The 17,175-nt window shown below is 36.5% G+C and overlaps 1 protein-coding gene and 1 long non-coding RNA gene across 11 annotated transcripts in view; both read right to left on the reverse strand.

The window, feature by feature from the left end:
* LOC138311352 (uncharacterized) overlaps positions 1 to 17,175 on the reverse strand; it is a 172,612-nt gene that overhangs the window by 12,066 nt on the left and 143,371 nt on the right. For all 5 annotated transcript variants that reach the window (XR_011206604.1, XR_011206607.1, XR_011206608.1 and 2 more), the window contains one exon: positions 288 to 468. This is a non-coding gene — a long non-coding RNA (uncharacterized lncRNA). The remainder of the gene's footprint in view (positions 1 to 287; positions 469 to 17,175) is intronic.
* LOC138311344 (uncharacterized) lies at positions 2,501 to 15,488 on the reverse strand. 6 transcript variants are annotated; one of them, XR_011206594.1, is made up of 3 exons: positions 15,340 to 15,488; positions 4,218 to 4,310; positions 2,501 to 3,253 (listed from the first exon to the last, which is right to left on the reverse strand). XR_011206594.1 is itself a non-coding variant. In XM_069252764.1 (3 exons), the coding sequence occupies exons 1-3, from the start codon at positions 11,953 to 11,955 to the stop codon at positions 3,089 to 3,091; spliced, it is 336 nt and encodes a 111-aa protein (XP_069108865.1). In that variant the 5' UTR covers positions 11,956 to 12,034; the 3' UTR covers positions 2,501 to 3,088. The 6 variants fall into 6 exon arrangements, 2 of the variants coding, with proteins under 2 accessions (XP_069108865.1, XP_069108866.1); XR_011206597.1 differs by lacking the exon at positions 15,340 to 15,488 and adding an exon at positions 8,997 to 9,018; XR_011206595.1 differs by lacking the exon at positions 15,340 to 15,488 and adding an exon at positions 6,676 to 6,824.

Below are 17,175 nucleotides of genomic sequence, written 5' to 3' on the forward strand. Positions count from 1 at the left end.
AGATTGATTATATTTTCATGGTCATTAAAGGATGTATCAATTACTTGTAGGAACCCAGAGTACCCCAATAAAAATCACCGACCTACAGCTTGAACCTATAATCTATTCATGACCGGTCTTAAACACTAAAGATTGAAAAAGAAGACTGTACTGGATGTCTTACAAAACCAAACAACACTACCCATTTGACCAAAATCCCCCAAATTTACATTGTCGTTACCAAGACAGGAAGGCCTCCGTATTAAAAAAAGCCAACTACCAAATATGTATAAGTACATGCAAAATACCTTCAACATTCGATTTCGAGTCAAAAATTTGCAGATTGGGTTCAGGCAAATGGTGTCCAGTGCAGTGTCCCTGAATGAAGAAAACATCATATCCGGTTTTCATCCTATAGAGACCGCAGAACCAGGAATGTCTGCTCTCGGGTGTCACTGTCCTTATGGTTGTCACTATCTTCATGGTATCCTGAAAATATGCAATATTTGAAATAACTATGACATCTTGACACATGGTATTTTTTTTTATTTACACACTTTTTTTATATACAAACTTTTTTTTATTTACAAACTTTTTTTTTTATTTACAAACTTTTTTTTTTTTTTTTTTTTTTTTTTTTTTTTTTTTTTTTTTTTTTTTTTTTTTTTTTTTTTTTTTTTTTTTTTTTTTTTTTTTTTTTTTTTTTTTTTTTTTTTTTTTTCATAAAAACATATTTTAATACCCCAGAACTTTTGATGGCTGCCAAGGTTGGGGCCTTGGGGTCAGCCTTTTAAATATAAACAGATGTCCCCTCGCAGGGGGGCTTTCATTCAACGCACAATGCTTTCTTTCTCTGTCTTTCTTTCATCTCTCTCTCTCTTTTTTCTCTTTCTTTTCTCTCTTTTTCTCTCTCTCTTTCTATTCTCTCTCTCTCTCTCTCTCTCTCGCTTTCTCTCTCTCTCTCATTCTTTCTTTCTTTCTTTCTTTCTTCATGTATTAAATACATGTGGCACTTTTATACTCCCTTTCATTCTTTTGTTTTACATACAATTTATTACAATGTCTCTTCCTGTCGTCCAAGATTTAGATGGCTATGGGTGAGAGTGGGATTGCCAGTGGCGATGGGAGGGTGGGGGGGGGGGGGGAGGATGGAGGGATGGAGGGGGGAAGAGGGGGGGATGGGGTTGGAGGGCAAATGGAAAATATTTACTATAATTTAACATAATAATTTATTAGGTTGACCCCAATGGTCAGGATAAAGATCATGCTTTATCCGTTGTTTGTCATGGGAGGGGAGGGGGGAGGTTGGGAGGTTGGGAGGTTGGGAGGGGGGAGGGGGGAGGGGGGAGAGGGGGTAGGAGGGCAAATGGAAAATATTTACTATAGTTTAACATGATAATTTATTAGGTTGACCCCAATGGTCAGGATAAAGATCATGCTTTATCCGTTGTTTGTCATAGGAGGGGAGGGGGAGGTTGGGAGGGGGGAGGGGGGAGGGGGGAGGGGGGATAGGGGGTAGGAGGGCAAATGGAAAATATTTACTATAATTTAACATAATAATTTATTAGGTTGACCCCAATGGTCAGGATAAAGATCATGCTTTATCCGTTGTTTGTCATACCCTGTTTGTAAACTAAATTTTGAACACATTTTGAACTTCTACCAATGTAATTAGCTAAAAACGTGTCTGATATCATCTGACATGGTCCTTATTAAGAGTTATTATTCTTCAATTTAATCCGAGACCCAAAATGGCCACCAATTCCGTCATATTGAAAACGGATTTTGAACTTCTCAAGTTCTACAAGAGCAATTTAGCTGAAAATTGTGTGAAAGGATCCCTAAATGGTCCCGACCAAGTATTACTATTTTGCGGGTCAATCGGAAATCCAAGATGGCCACTACAGCATCCATATCTAAAATATTTTAAACTACTTCTCAAGTTCCACTGGTGCAATTTAGCTGAAACTTGCATGAAATCATCCTGATATGGTTTGGAACCAAAAAAACCAAAGATGCTTGCTTTGACCCCCATCTTATAAGCAAACTTTGAACTTCTTTTCAAGTTCTATCAATGCAATTAAGCTAATGATCCTGAAATGGTCCTAACCAAGTGTTCTTTAAACACATTTTGAACTTCAAGGATGGGCGCAAAAGTCACCTTCTTGAAAGTCTTTTATTCAAATCTTTTCCTAGTTCTCTGGCGCCAAGATTGTCCGATGACCATTAATTAGGGCCATTCATTTTTTTTTTTTTCAAAAAAATTCAAATCCCATGTGGGGTGGTTGCCGGGTACTAGCCGCTGGCTAGGGTTTTCTCTCAATCAACCTTTGACCCTGGCATGTACATGTACATAAATGACCTTGGCTGTTAATATGACATAAAACAAATCAAATCAATTATTTACATTTTTTTGAACAGGTCAACTGAGAGTGTACATGTAGAAAGTAGTGGTTAGAATGTTAAATACTAAATGTGTGCTGTGTTTGTGCTGGGGTAGGTGGGTTGGGTAAAGTGAGTATTGTTAGGGCCAGGGACAAAAAAAAAAAAAAAAAAAACCTATTAACTACTTTCTGTACACTTCAGTTGAGTCAAATCCAACATTGTACACAAGTACTGATTGTAATGGGAACCATTACACATCTACCTCAAACAACTCCACAGTCTTATCACTGCATGTATTCATTGTCCCTCAAAACCTTTAAGTACCAATTTTTATCTTTTTCTAGCAACTCATAAATTTTCAGAGGCCTTCGTTTATCACAGTATCCAAAAACATAGGAATGCTGTTCCGCATCCCTTTAAACCCCCTTTTACCAATGTAGACCAAAATCGGAGACCCAAATCTAAGAACAGAAAGTGGACCCTGGAAGCCATCTTGGAATTTCTATCCTGAAAAACCCTTTAAGCACACTCCCACGAGTATGTCTGTCAAGTTTCTCAAAACCCTTATGTACCTCAAACAACCCCACACTTGTGTCAGTGCATGTGGTTTAATTAACAGGGTATAGATTTTTGGGTGAGGGATTGGGATTGGGACGATTGTTGAGGAGTTACCACTTCCTCAAGCCACATCAGTCCATGGACTTTACAAGGATATTACAGTACATCACATGATGTAATCCTTGTGCCAAGCTGGTGCCCTCCTCACACGGCCAGACCTACGGACAGACACAGGGGTGGGAGCGGGTGGTGTGGCTGGCTCATCATCGACATCTGCAAGGCTAAGGCTATCCTCCCCTCGGCAGTCGAGCGTAGCAGCAAAGTACACAACCTGCAAGAACACAAGCTACATTTCAGTAAACAAATAAAAGTGCTTAATGCACAGTATTTTTGTAGATATTCAAGTTAGAATCTGGCCTAACCAATGATCAGATATGTTGATGTGCATGTGATATCCCTTATATATATATATTTATGATTATTTAGTGGATATGAAGGATAGGAATAATCTAACCGACGGCCAAAAATATTGTTTACTTATTTGTATATCGCATTGTATTACTGTTATATATATATTTTGTGATCTAGAGTGCAGAATATCCATAATTCTTCCTGATACAGTACAGTGCCAGAGATTTAGATAGTGTATATACTACCTATATGTCTCTGACAGTCTAATGAACTATTTTTTATATATTTTAAACAAGAGTCCAACTCTTCGCCTACTTTACAATAATATCAAATTACATTGGTGCCAAGTCAATCTAATTAAAACACAGATTCTTAAAATCACTCTGTTACATAAATGAAAACTGAAAAGTCACTTCTCAGTTTCTAGAAGCTGGACAATTGGACAATTCTGATGGTCACCAGAAGGTCACTCCTAATGGATTGTTGCCAGATCCTTTATCAAACAGAGTGATACATGTACAGTATTCAACCCAATAAGGCGTTTAAAAATTAAAAAATTAAAAGGTGCTAATAATAAGACGATATTATTGAAAATCTAAACAGTTTTGTATAGTTCTGGTTTTTTTTAAGCCTGGGCAATTGAAATGGAGGCTTCAAAAAGAGGAAGGGCGCTTATAGGGACATGGGCCCTTATTGGGTTGAATACGGTAATAAGGAGAGTTCAATTATAGTGTGAAAACTGTTATGGTATATGTACATGTACGTACCCAGCCTGACTACACTTTAAAGAAGACAACATTATCTGTCTAGAAATCTTTCAAGCTACAATATTACAGCTTAAAGATAATGTATTCTACACTTAGCGTTAAAATGTAACATCTTACCACGGCCTCCGACAGAGACAGACGCTGGCCAGCCGCAACAGCAATCGAGGTTGCCACCCGGCTAACCAGGCTAAGGCCACGGAAGGACACAGCCTACAAGATCAAGAGTGACAAAATTTCAGTAAACAAATAAAGTTACATAATACACAATATTCCGCAGATATTCAAGTAAAAATCTTGTCGATCGAACTGATCTGGTATGTTTACTTGAATAAAATTAATTATATCAGTAAAATAAGACTCTTTTTTAAGTGGATAGAGAAGTCGGGGGTAATCTACCTTAGGATCATATTTTAAATGTATATATATTAATACATTGTGTTTGTGACCCAGAGGGTAGAATGTCTCTATCATTCATATACATGGTGATAGTGTCCTATAATCCTTCCTCTCCATATATGATATAGCACCCTTGATACTCCAGGGGTTCCGATCACTTATGATCTCTTCTCTCCTGGTAGTCTCTCTGTAGTCTTCAAAGGAAATATGTGTTAGCCTGTGATTGGTTCAGATTTTTTCCTCTCAGTGGCCTTCAGTTTCACTATAAGATAGTCCAGGGGTGTTGAGATCGTAAGTGATTGGAACCCCTGGACTATCAGGGATGACAAAATCGTAGTTTTCTCTTATTCTGTACCTCGATAAATAGTACAAACACTGACATGTTATAATTATTTTTATTTTCTTCCAATTTTATATAACTATGTATAAATATATATGTAATAAAATATTACATATATATAGATATAGAAAGATAGAGAGATAACAAGAGGCCCAAGGACCTTAAAGGTCATCTGACTACCTTGACGATAGTCATAAAGGAAATTATCAGATATGGTGTCATGGTCGATTTGAGATCAACCAGAGACGTAACAATACATATCAGCCAAACCACATGCACTGATAGAACTTGAGAAGTTCAAAATGTGTCTTCAACATGGTGGCTGTGGCAGCCATCTTGGATTTCAGATCAACCCAAAAAATAACAACATTTTGTCAGAACCATGTCAGTATCATTTCAGGCAAGTTTCAGCCAAATCGCACCGACAGAACTTATGTTCAAAATGTGAAAAGTTTACTGATGGCTATATATCCGTTGGGTCAGGTGACCTTAAAATATCTATTGAGCCATTATACCAAACGCTTGCGGTCTGACACTAATGACCGCTAAAGATGATTAATATGACACAATTTTTGGCAAAGTGATATGGGCCTGTATCGCTCACCTGGTTATTTCAATGCTAAGTAATGTTCTGATTACAAGATCATTGTTTCTTTTCTGACGGAATTTAAAGATTTACCTCTAATTTCCCTATTGGGACCCATTCTTTCTGCTCCAAGGGGGTCAGAGCCAAAATTTATACAAACTATGTTCTCTTCCCGTAAGGATGTTTCTGGCCAAATTTGGTTACATTCTATGCAGAACTCTATGACTAGTAATGATTTAAAGGATTTATCTCTATTTCCCCTATTGGGCCCCGCCCCTCCTGTCCCTGGGGGATCAGAGCCAAAATTTATACAAACTCTGTTCCCCTTTCCCCAAGGTTGTTTCTGGCCAAATTTGGTTACATTCAATGCAGAACTCTATGACAAGTAGCGATTTACAATGTACCTCTTTTTCCCCTATTGGGCCCCGCCCCTCCTGCTCCGGGGGGGGGGGGGGGGGGGGGGTCAGAGCCAAAATTTATACAAACTTCAAACTCTTTTCCCCTTCCCCCAAGGATATTTTTCTGGCCATTCTATGCACAGGGACCTGGCACGAAAATTTTTAACCAATAGTATACATCTATATATTAGGCCTATTGTATCACGGGTATGAACTCGGCAGTAGAGAAAAATAGACCTTTTTTTCAAACCGTGATTATTTTAATAAATGGGTTCTATACAACATTGACGGATATATTACCTGAAAGAGAAATAAGTTATCTTTCCATCGAGTGCTTGATGAACAAAATTGGCCAAGTATTGACAAAGTTATGGCTTGATGAATCGGGAAAATAAAAAATATGCTAGGTAGACACGAAATGTCGTCTCGGCTCTAATGGACACCTCAAAAACCAAGCCAAAATCACATGTAACGATCAGCTGACTGACGATCAGCTGTTGTGTGTTTATGTTACTGAACTGTACCCCTGGTGTGTTTACATGGAATAAACGTGTCATTACGGTTGAATTGTATATTATTAGTAGTACATGGCAAATGGCAATGTTTTTATCTAACTGACCATGCTATCAGATGGTAAATGTATGTGATAACAGATTGTATGTGAAACAGTTTGTTGGCAAGTAGTGTGTCACTGGCTACGATAGCCGCCATATTGGATCGTGACTAAGCAGGCGGTCAGAATTTGAATTAGCTATTTTGTCTATGTAAGCTCCATGATCAATCTTATGATTTAATTCAGTGATCGTTAAGACAATAACGATACTATTCATCAAAATGTATGTGTTTAATACGTACTTGTGGCGTACAACGGCCGATTTCAAGACATATTTGGTCCAAGCAGTTGTACTGCTTTCACGGTGAAACTGTTGACGCTGACGTTCCGGCTGGTTTTTGTGTACATTTTTAAATACGGCTCGGAAACGGAATCAGATACTTGTAACTATATTTTGTGTATTTAAAGAACATTTTTCAGTCGATAAACAGTTGGTTTACGCTATGTATAACCTTTTCTTTGTGCTACATTTTTGGCACTATATTGTGAGGTCGGCAATGTACGACTGTTATTGTTGTAATCAGTCTGGAGGGCCTCCACTTTGCCTCCACATTGCCTCCACTTACTTTTTCCATATAAGGAAATGTGGACGCCCGAGGGGTATATAAGTCGGAGCGATTACTGTGATTTTTAACGTCTCCTCCCGACATCGGATACGTATTCTTGCGCCATTTTGGTTCTCATCATGACACATTAGTAGATAGGCCTACAGGAGTTATCTCCCTTATATTGATTATAGGAAAGTTGGCATAACTTATAATACAAATCGTCTATTGTTCAATAGGGATTATTACAAGATATTTAGAGATGAATCTTGTAATAGAGGAATTGATAACTTGATCAATTTCCATAAATAATTTGTACTGAGGTACAAGAGTCTAGTGTACTCTTGTATCTCTATTACAAGATATAGTTAATCTTGTAATAGTGAGATTGATTATTACTTGATCAATTTCTATAAATTATTCTTAAATTCTATAAATTGTACTTAGGATAATACAGGAGTCTAGTGTACTCTTGTATTTCTATTACAAGATATAGTTAATCTTGTAATAGTGAAATTGATTACTTGATCAATTTCAATAAATACTTTTGTTCATTACAAACACAGTGGTTTAAAAGCCTTGAGTATTTCTATTACAAGATATTTGGAATTGTGAATCTTGTAATAGGGAAATTGATGCATTGCTCAATTTCCATAAATAATTGTAGATAATTACATGTGTTAATACAAGAGACTAGTGTTCTCTTGTATATCTATTACAAGATATTTGGGTTGAAATCTTGTCATAGAGAAATTGATGCATATTGATCAATTTCTACAAACTACTAACTAAATATACAGAGTTACTATTATCTTTATTCTGTTGTCGCGATTGTTGCTATTGCATCTTAGTTATCACTTTGTTGTTTCTTTATAAAAAGACAAGTCATATATTATAACAGGGAGTTTAACTATCAACTTAGATAATTGTACATTTGTACTCGCTACCATTTATTATAAGCTTCTATATTCTGGCATAATCTCTAGTTGTACAGTAATTAGAGTGATAGAGAGTGTGATTACACATTGTGACTCTGTATCTGCAGAACCAGAATTATATGTATGAACTTGTATGGAGGCGTTGAGTTATTCTTTCCAATAATTGTCTAATCAGATGATCTGTGATCACAACCCAGTATTTTAGACTTGAGTGAGAAACCCTCAAGTAGAAACGAGGAAGTAGTTCGTTTCACACAAAATCTACGCTTGTGGTGGTAAACAGTACCCAAAACTGTGTTCATCCACAATCTCCTTTGGAGGTGTCATGACCCGTACTTTGTAGAAACTCCATTTAAACATCGTGTAGCTCACTTACTTTAACCGTCACCGCCATGTTCATTTGTTCTTCGGAACGCTTCTCGAGTTTACCCACAAGTACAACATTACATAATTTGCATAATATAGTCACGATATGTAAAGTCGAGAAGCGTTCCGAGAGAAAATCTGTTGAATTCCTCCCCTTGGAAAACGCTGTTTCTGGATAAAATTGAAACTTATGGTGGCGATAAAATTTTCAAAATGAAGAGAGAAGGTCTTTTAAGAATTTCAAATTCCCTAAATATTTTCTGGAAAGAGCTTATAAACATTTGGGCAGATCTGTCTGGTGATGAACTCCCCACAATCCCTTGCAAAGTTGTATCTCAGCCAATCTAGTATAGTAATTACATAAAAATTGAAAACAATATTAACCTTTAACCATATTGCTAACTAAGACCGTGTTTATTTTCAACCAAAATTGCTTACATTGCTATATCTTTCATGTTAATTATGTAGACCTCTTGTGTACAAATAAGCTCACTCTTTATAAATAAATCTCTTTCTTTTTATTGTATTTAAAATTGTGTATGACATATATATATGAATGAGACATAAAAAAAAAAAAATAAAAAAAATATCAATATCCAAGATGATGCCATCTTGTCTCAAAATGAATATGCACAGCTAGGGCCACAGGGAAACTTGAGGCAGATCCCTTTAGTGCTTTCTGAGTAAAAGACTAAAAGCGGTAACAAACTTTACCTATCAAATTCCAAGATGGCGGTCTGGTGGCCACCTTGTTGACCAATCGGTTCCAAACTGCACACTGGAACCTGGAAAGAATTTCTAACCAACAGTATATACACAGAAACATATACATATTATATATGTTTCTGATGTACACACACATAGATATATGATACATATATGGTTAGAAATTCGTTCCAGGTCCCTGTGATACTGCATCAATAGCATAACTAGTAGTAACCACAGAAACATATATACATAGAGATTGGAAACTCCTTCTTTGTCTATGTTGACAGGCAGCGGGACCTCTGGTTTATAGGCATATTCCCTTGGCTAACTACTTTTAAGTGTATTCTTTCAAACATGATATTTTTGCATCAACTCAAAGTTTAAACATTATGTCATGGTTTGACTGTGACCAGTTTTCCCGATTGATATTATTTAATGTGATTTTTGAAAGCATGAAAATCAGCAATTTTACCTAGTTTTTCGAAAATCAGACATTCAAAACCGAGAGTGCATTTTGTTTTATTCAAATACAAGTTAAAATATTATTTTTTCTATCCAAAATCGTACTCAAACCATCTGAAAAATACTGAACTTTTATAACATATCAAATTTATTTTGTTGTATTTAACTGTTTAAGAGTTTATCTAAAACCCCCTAAGCACATACAGAGGTACATCTGCCGATCGTAAAAATTGTGGAGTTGCCAATCTCTATGTATATATGTTTCTGGTAACCAGGAGAAACTACATATGAAATTTGAGACAGATCCCTTTAGCCCTTTCTGAAAAATAAGGCTTACAAACTTCAACTATCAAAATCCAAGATGGCGACTTGCCAACAGGAGAAACTACATATGAAATTTGAGACAGATCCCTTTAGCCCTTTCTGAGAAATAAGGGTTACAAACTTCAACTATCAAAATCCAAGATGGTGACTTGCCATCAGGAGAAACTACATGAAATTTGAGACAGATCCCTTTAGCCCTTTCTGAGAAATAAGGGTTACAAACTTCAACTATCAAAATCCAAGATGGCGACTTGCCATCAGGAGAAACTACACATGAAATTTGAGACATATCCCTTTAGCCCTTTCTGAGAAATAAGGGTTACAAACTCCAACTATCAAAATCCAAGATGGCGACTTGCCAGCCATCTTAGCTTGTTGACCAATCCTAAAATATAATACACTGCAACCCTAGTAGTTGTGCATACAGTAGGACTGAATGGTCATAGTTGATATTTTTAGTAAGCAGAAAGCCCCTGTTTTGACTTTTGACTTTATTGTCATCATAAGTACAAATGGATTAGGTGTAAGTTATTTTAACTTTTAGCAATTATTATTTTAGCCTTCTTCAATTAACATGTAATAATTTCCAAGTGATGGCATAGGTATAAATAAGTTGAATTTAACATATTATTTACTTAATAACAAGATATACAATAATTATGTTCAAATATTCTACTGGACTTTATAAATGACTGAACAGGTTCAAATAAATAACAATTAACTTACAAACCCAAGTCAAGGATTTATAAGTGAGAAGGATTCGTCACTGTCTCTTTACACTACTTAACACCACGCGAGACGCCTATGAACCGGGAATAAAAACCATTTTTCTCAACAAATACACGTACTACTATCGAGTCAAACGAAACACCAATGTAAAGTTAATAAAATTTCACAACGTTTAGTACTTGCTTTAAGGGCGGAATATTTAAAAGAAATGTCTTAAATTTTCGTTAAAAAAATACGACAGCTCATGAAATGACGGCTCGCTTCAGAAAGTAAGACGCCGGCGGATAACAAAGGAAAATCAGGTGTCGACCAGCGTCACAGTCAGTGCACAAACACAAAAACTCCTGCGCCGTACTTGCCCAAAACCCTGTACATGTGTGACTTATCCTTCTCATATACGTTCTTGCCCAAGTTTTTCATTTCCATAATGTAACAAATTTAGATCTACTCTTATGTTCAGGTCATTAAAAACTTGGGCCATATCAGCACGGGCAGTAGTAGAATTCTGATCGACATTCAAGAAAGAAATGGTTAGCATTTTTATAAATGTCGCCATAGTTACCACAAATAGTCTGGTGCCAAATTTATAGGTGAAAGGTAACAAACACTGAAGTCTTACTAAGTACATTCATGTGTATAAATAGGTTAGGGACGAGATATCGTTTCAAAGAAGAAAAAGATAAGAATTTAACATTACCATCAAAGTTGGGAAAGTAGAATTTTGTTGCAGTAGAAAGTCAATGATTTGGAATTTAATGTGTAAGGATTATCAAATGGACTGAATTACCATGTAAGGAAGAGACAAAAATCTTGTGCGAGTTATTCCCCTGTAGCGAAAACTACTCATAGACTCCAGAATGCACTCTCTTAAACAGTTGTAGATCTAGTCACTGTGTATTAATAAATTTTCTACATTTTATGAGTGACGTCCTAGTTTTCCCGCCATTTTCGGAAAATGTGGCGTTTATAGAGGTATGCTAAAAGGGTTTTCTGTTTTACCCTTGTGACCTTCAGTGAATATTAAGGTCATTCATTTGATAGCTTGAGGTAGTCCTTCATACAAACATGCTACCAATTAATCTTATTTAATCGTCTGTCCATGGCATCGCGGCCTCGTTTACCAAGTATTGTTCCGACTGATTCAAAGAGTATTAAACCTCAAATTCTGGGATTTTCACCCCAGAAAGATATTTTTCTCAATCCCAGTTATTATTAATTAACATATTGATTGGGGAAAACCTCATCAGTTGTAATAACTTGTGGCTAATCCCGTGATTTTTTGTGAAGACAATAAATTATGTTTAAAGTCAATAGTAACTTAAACTAACTTAATTAATTAGTCCGGACTAGGAACAAACCTTAGGTTACATACCTGTCCGCGAGCAATAGCCTTGTTTAAGCAATGAAACACAAGTTCCATGGCAATGACAAAACGGAGAAAGGCTTCCATTCTTGGATCGATACAAAAGCGTGCGTATGGCTGAGAAGGTTTCTGAGATCTGGGCCGAGAGCCGAAGAAAATTTTCTGAACCAATAATAGTCTTCGTTTCTGTCACGTGACCAGCATAGTCGTGTCAGCCAATAGGGGCAACTTCCAACTAGGTGAAAAGTAATCAACTCCGCACAACACCACTAATAAACCTACTTACATTTATATACATACATCCTCGATATTCCAAGAGTTACTATCACAGTCGTTATAATATATATTCACACCAATGAAAGCTAGTAACCCCTGAAGTATCGAGGATGGAGGTCACTAGGATATATCCAAATACAAATGTATACATAAACTGTCGGTAACTATACGTCAAACAAACGATTATTTAGATTATCATCAAATATGGGGCTCGTGGAGGGTACGTTCTGGTTTCTAATATTTTGCTCATATTTTAACTAATATGACTAAGTCTAACTCAATTAATTATATATGCGTCTGTGATATATGTATTGTTGCTTATATTCTTCCTTTCTCTGTCTTGTTTACTTGCCTCTTTTTTTATTATTAATTTTACAACTGTATGCCGCAGATATAGCACTAAAGCGTAAAAATGAAATTTCATGTATCTTGCAATTGCCTTAAAACTTCAAAATTAATTCTATCTCTTCACAAAGAACATTGTATAGAGAAACATATTTACAACGTTCAACGTATATAATGTAGAAGAACAAAAAATAAAACCTTTTCAAACAGAACTTTAATCAATTTTGATGTGTAAAATCTTTGAGGAATGAAAGAATTGATTATTGATTGCAACGGAAAGTTCTCCTTGATAGGAAGGTTTATATCATAATTTCTGATCGAACCTTGCTTAAACAATGTTTATTTATTAAAGCAGAAATTTAGATATTAATATTACTACGTATATCTCTGAAAGTGACAGTACCATATGCCGCTTACTGACAGTTTGGTCAAATATTTCAAGATATAAACACCGAGAACGGTTTTAGTATTAAAAGATTCAAACATAAAACTTCAAACATTTGTGTCTATGTAAAGATATAATGTGTCAGGGACAATTTATGTTCAGTTAATTAATTCATACAACATTATGATGTAGCTATCGTAAACTTCGGTACTGCCGTGTATCCACATCATTTTAGAATTAATACTGATTATGTAGCCATCATTTTAGAATTAATACTGATTGTGTAGCCACCATAGACACCGGTACTGCCGTGTATCACATCATTTTAGAATTAATACTGATATGTAGCCACCATAGATCGTACTGCGTATCACATCATTTTAGAATAATACTGATTATGTAGCCACCATAGACTCCGGTACTGCCGTGTATCCACATCATTTTAGAATTAATACTGATTATGTAGCCACCATAGACTCCGGTACTGCCGTGTATCCACATCATTTTTAGAATTAATACTGATTATGTAGCCACCATAGACTCCGGTACTGCCGTGTATCCACATCATTTTAGAATTAATACTGATTATGTAGCCACCATAGACTCCGGTACTGCCGTGTATCCACATCATTTTAGAATTAATACTGATTATGTAGCCACCATAGACTCCGGTACTGCCGTGTATCCACATCATTTTAGAATTAATACTGATTATGTAGCCACCATAGACTCCGGTACTGCCGTGTATCCACATCATTTTAGAATATACTGAATAGTACATCATCATTTTAGAATTAATACTGATTATGTAGCCACCATAGACTCCGGTACTGCCGTGTATCCACATCATTTTAGAATTAATACTGATTATGTAGCCACCATAGACTCCGGTACTGCCGTGTATCCACATCATTTTAGAATAATACTGATTATGTAGCCACCATAGACTCCGGTACTGCCGTGTATCCACATCATTTTAGAATTAATACTGATTATGTAGCCACCATAGACTCCGGTACTGCCGTGTATCACATCATTTTAGAATTAATACTGATTATGTAGCCACCATAGACTCCGGTACTGCCGTGTATCCACATCATTTTAGAATAATACTGATTATGTAGCCACCATAGACTCCGGTACTGCCGTGTATCCACATCATTTTAGAATTAATACTGATTATGTAGCCACCATAGACTCCGGTACTGCCGTGTATCCACATCATTTTAGAATTAATACTGATTATGTAGCCACCATAGACTCCGGTACTGCCGTGTATCCACATCATTTTAGAATTAATACTGATTATGTAGCCACCATAGACTCCGGTACTGCCGTGTATCACATCATTTTAGAATTAATACTGATTATGTAGCCACCATAGACTCCGGTACTGCCGTGTATCCACATCATTTTAGAATTAATACTGATTATGTAGCCACCATAGACTCCGGTACTGCCGTGTATCCACATCATTTTAGAATTAATACTGATTATGTAGCCACCATAGACTCCGGTACTGCCGTGTATCACATCATTTTAGAATTAATACTGATTATGTAGCCACCATAGACTCCGGTACTGCCGTGTATCCACATCAGTTTAGAATAATACTGATTATGTAGCTACCATAGACTCCGGTACTGCCGTGTATCACATCATTTTAGAATTAATACTGATTATGTAGCCACCATAGACTCCGGTACTGCCGTGTATCCACATCATTTTAGAATAATACTGATTATGTAGCCACCATAGACTCCGGTACTGCCGTGTATCCACATCATTTTAGAATTAATACTGATTATGTAGCCACCATAGACTCCGGTACTGCCGTGTATCCACATCATTTTAGAATTAATACTGATTATGTAGCCACCATAGACTCCGGTACTGCCGTGTATCCACATCATTTTAGAATTAATACTGATTATGTAGCCACCATAGACTCCGGTACTGCCGTGTATCCACATCATTTAAGAATAATACTGATTATGTAGCCACCATAGACTCCGGTACTGCCGTGTATCCACATCATTTTAGAATTAATACTGATTATGTAGCCACCATAGACTCCGGTACTGCCGTGTATCCACATCATTTTAGAATTAATACTGATTATGTAGCCACCATAGACTCCGGTACTGCCGTGTATCCACATCATTTTAGAATAATACTGATTATGTAGCCACCATAGACTCCATAGACTCCGGTTCTGCCGTGTATGTAGTCACCATAGACTCCGGTACTGCCGTGTATCCACATCATTTTAGAATTAATACTGCTTACGTTGGCCACCATTATCGTTTAGGTAACTCCGTGTCATACAGTATATATGTATATATATCCATATAACTCAGAATGAAGTATGTGTAACATTGTGCATTAACGGATATCGAACCAGTGATCATATCGGTTGTACATAATTATTTCAAATAAAGAATAACATCTTAAAAACCACATACCTGTGTGCATGTACACCAACTCCTGAACTGGACAACCCCCACTCGTAAACGTTTGTACCAAATCAGGCTACATGTAACATCTTTGTTTGATTGGAATTAATACTAAATGTATTACCCATTACAACGCACGCGCATAGGTTAGTAACCAGAATACTAACCAGTTTGGAGCACGTGCGCGAGTCCGTGCATAGCTATATGATAGTACATGACCGAGACCACAGGGGCTTGTTACATTGTAAGACTAGGTCACAGGGGCACGTGGTCCTAAACGAGGGTTTAATGTAAGACTATTTAAAAATCTCATGAATATATATGTCTTTAATTATGCTTGATGAAAAAATGAGTCAAAGACTCGTCTAACTTTTGGTCAAGTATGACAACATCTATGAAACATATTGTTAAGGTGCACGGATAATCGTTTCTATTAGTAATCACAATACTGAAATCTGAATGGGGGAAAGAACATTAAAATGTCCAATAATGAAGCAAGGACTAAATTAATTCCATATGTGTTTAGAACTGAAAGGGAATTTTGATATAGTATGCTTGTAAAGTTGATTTTATCACTTTTGTAATGTTGGTATATCCGTTCTTGGAGCATCTTATGACTACAGGTTTGCCATTTCGAGCACCAAACGAAAACGAGACTTGTTATTTAACTACAAAGTACATATTGCAACTGTTCGGGTTCAGTAAAGTATGAATATCACCATATACAAACTGGAAATTATGCATCATTACATGGTAGCCATCTCCTGCAGCCATGTAATGCAATTTCGGATAGGAAAACTGTCCAGACTCGACACAAGACCTTGTACTTCATAATCTCAGCACAAATGTCGTGGAAGTGTATTCAGATAAGTCATTCGTTAGTCCCTCTTTTCAGCTGCTATACATTACTTGCAACCTATTATACAGCATCGTCGCAAGCTACTATACAGTATCCTTGAAAGCTACCAATCAGTATCCTCACAAGCTGCTATACCGTATCCTCGCAAGCTACTCTATAGTATCCTCGCAAGCTACTATACAGTGTCCTTGCAGGTACTATACAGTATCCTCGCAACCTACTATACAGTATCCTTGTAAGCTTCAATATAGTATCCACGAAAGCTACTATACAGCATCCGTACAAGCTACTTTACGGTGTCCTCGGATGCTTATATACAGTAACCTCGCAAGCTAAAATACAGTATCCATCCTCGCAAGCTAATATACTATCCTCGCAAGCTACTATACAGTATCATGCAACCTTCTATATGCTATCCTAGATACTAGACCTCATCTTTGCAAGCTACTATACAGTATCATTGCAAGCTGTTATACATTATCCTCGAAGCTACAATACAGTATCCTCGCAAGCTACTATACAGTGTCCTTGTAAGCTTCAATATAGTATCCACGAAAGCTACTATACAGCATCCGTACAAGCTACTTTACGGTGTCCTCGGATGCTTATATACAGTAACCTCGCAAGCTAAAATACAGTACCCCTCAAAATATACAGTATCCTCGCAAGCTACTATACAGTATCCTCGCAAGCTCATATCATCTAGTCTCAAGTATCCTATTACTAACCATCTTTGCTAGCTATTATCTACAGTACTATACGTATCATTGCAAGCTGTTATACATTATCCTCGTAAGCTACAATACAGTATAATTGCAACCTATTATACAGCATCGTCGCAATTGCAAGCTACTATACAGTATCATCGCAACCTTCTATATGCTATCCTAGATACTAGACCTCATCTTTGCAAGCTACTATACAGTATCATTGCAAGCTGTTATACATTATCCTCGTAAGCTACTATACAGTGTAATTGCAACCTA

This window comes from Argopecten irradians, unplaced genomic scaffold (genome assembly GCF_041381155.1).
Source record: "Argopecten irradians isolate NY unplaced genomic scaffold, Ai_NY scaffold_0018, whole genome shotgun sequence".
Classification (NCBI taxonomy): domain Eukaryota; kingdom Metazoa; phylum Mollusca; class Bivalvia; order Pectinida; family Pectinidae; genus Argopecten; species Argopecten irradians.

What these genes read in the sequence shown, in the direction of transcription:
- LOC138311344 (XM_069252764.1), bottom strand. Translation starts at nt 11,955, where the DNA reads ATGGAAGCCTTTCTCCGTTTTGTCATTGCCATGGAACTTGTGTTTCAT. An exon ending in AGGCTATTGCTCGCGGACAG is followed by an intron (nt 4,311 to 11,877) that starts GTATGTAACCTA and finishes TTGATCTTGTAG; the next exon opens with GCTGTGTCCTTCCGTGGCCT. An exon ending in TGTCTCTGTCGGAGGCCGTG is followed by an intron (nt 3,254 to 4,217) that starts GTAAGATGTTAC and finishes GTGTTCTTGCAG; the next exon opens with GTTGTGTACTTTGCTGCTAC.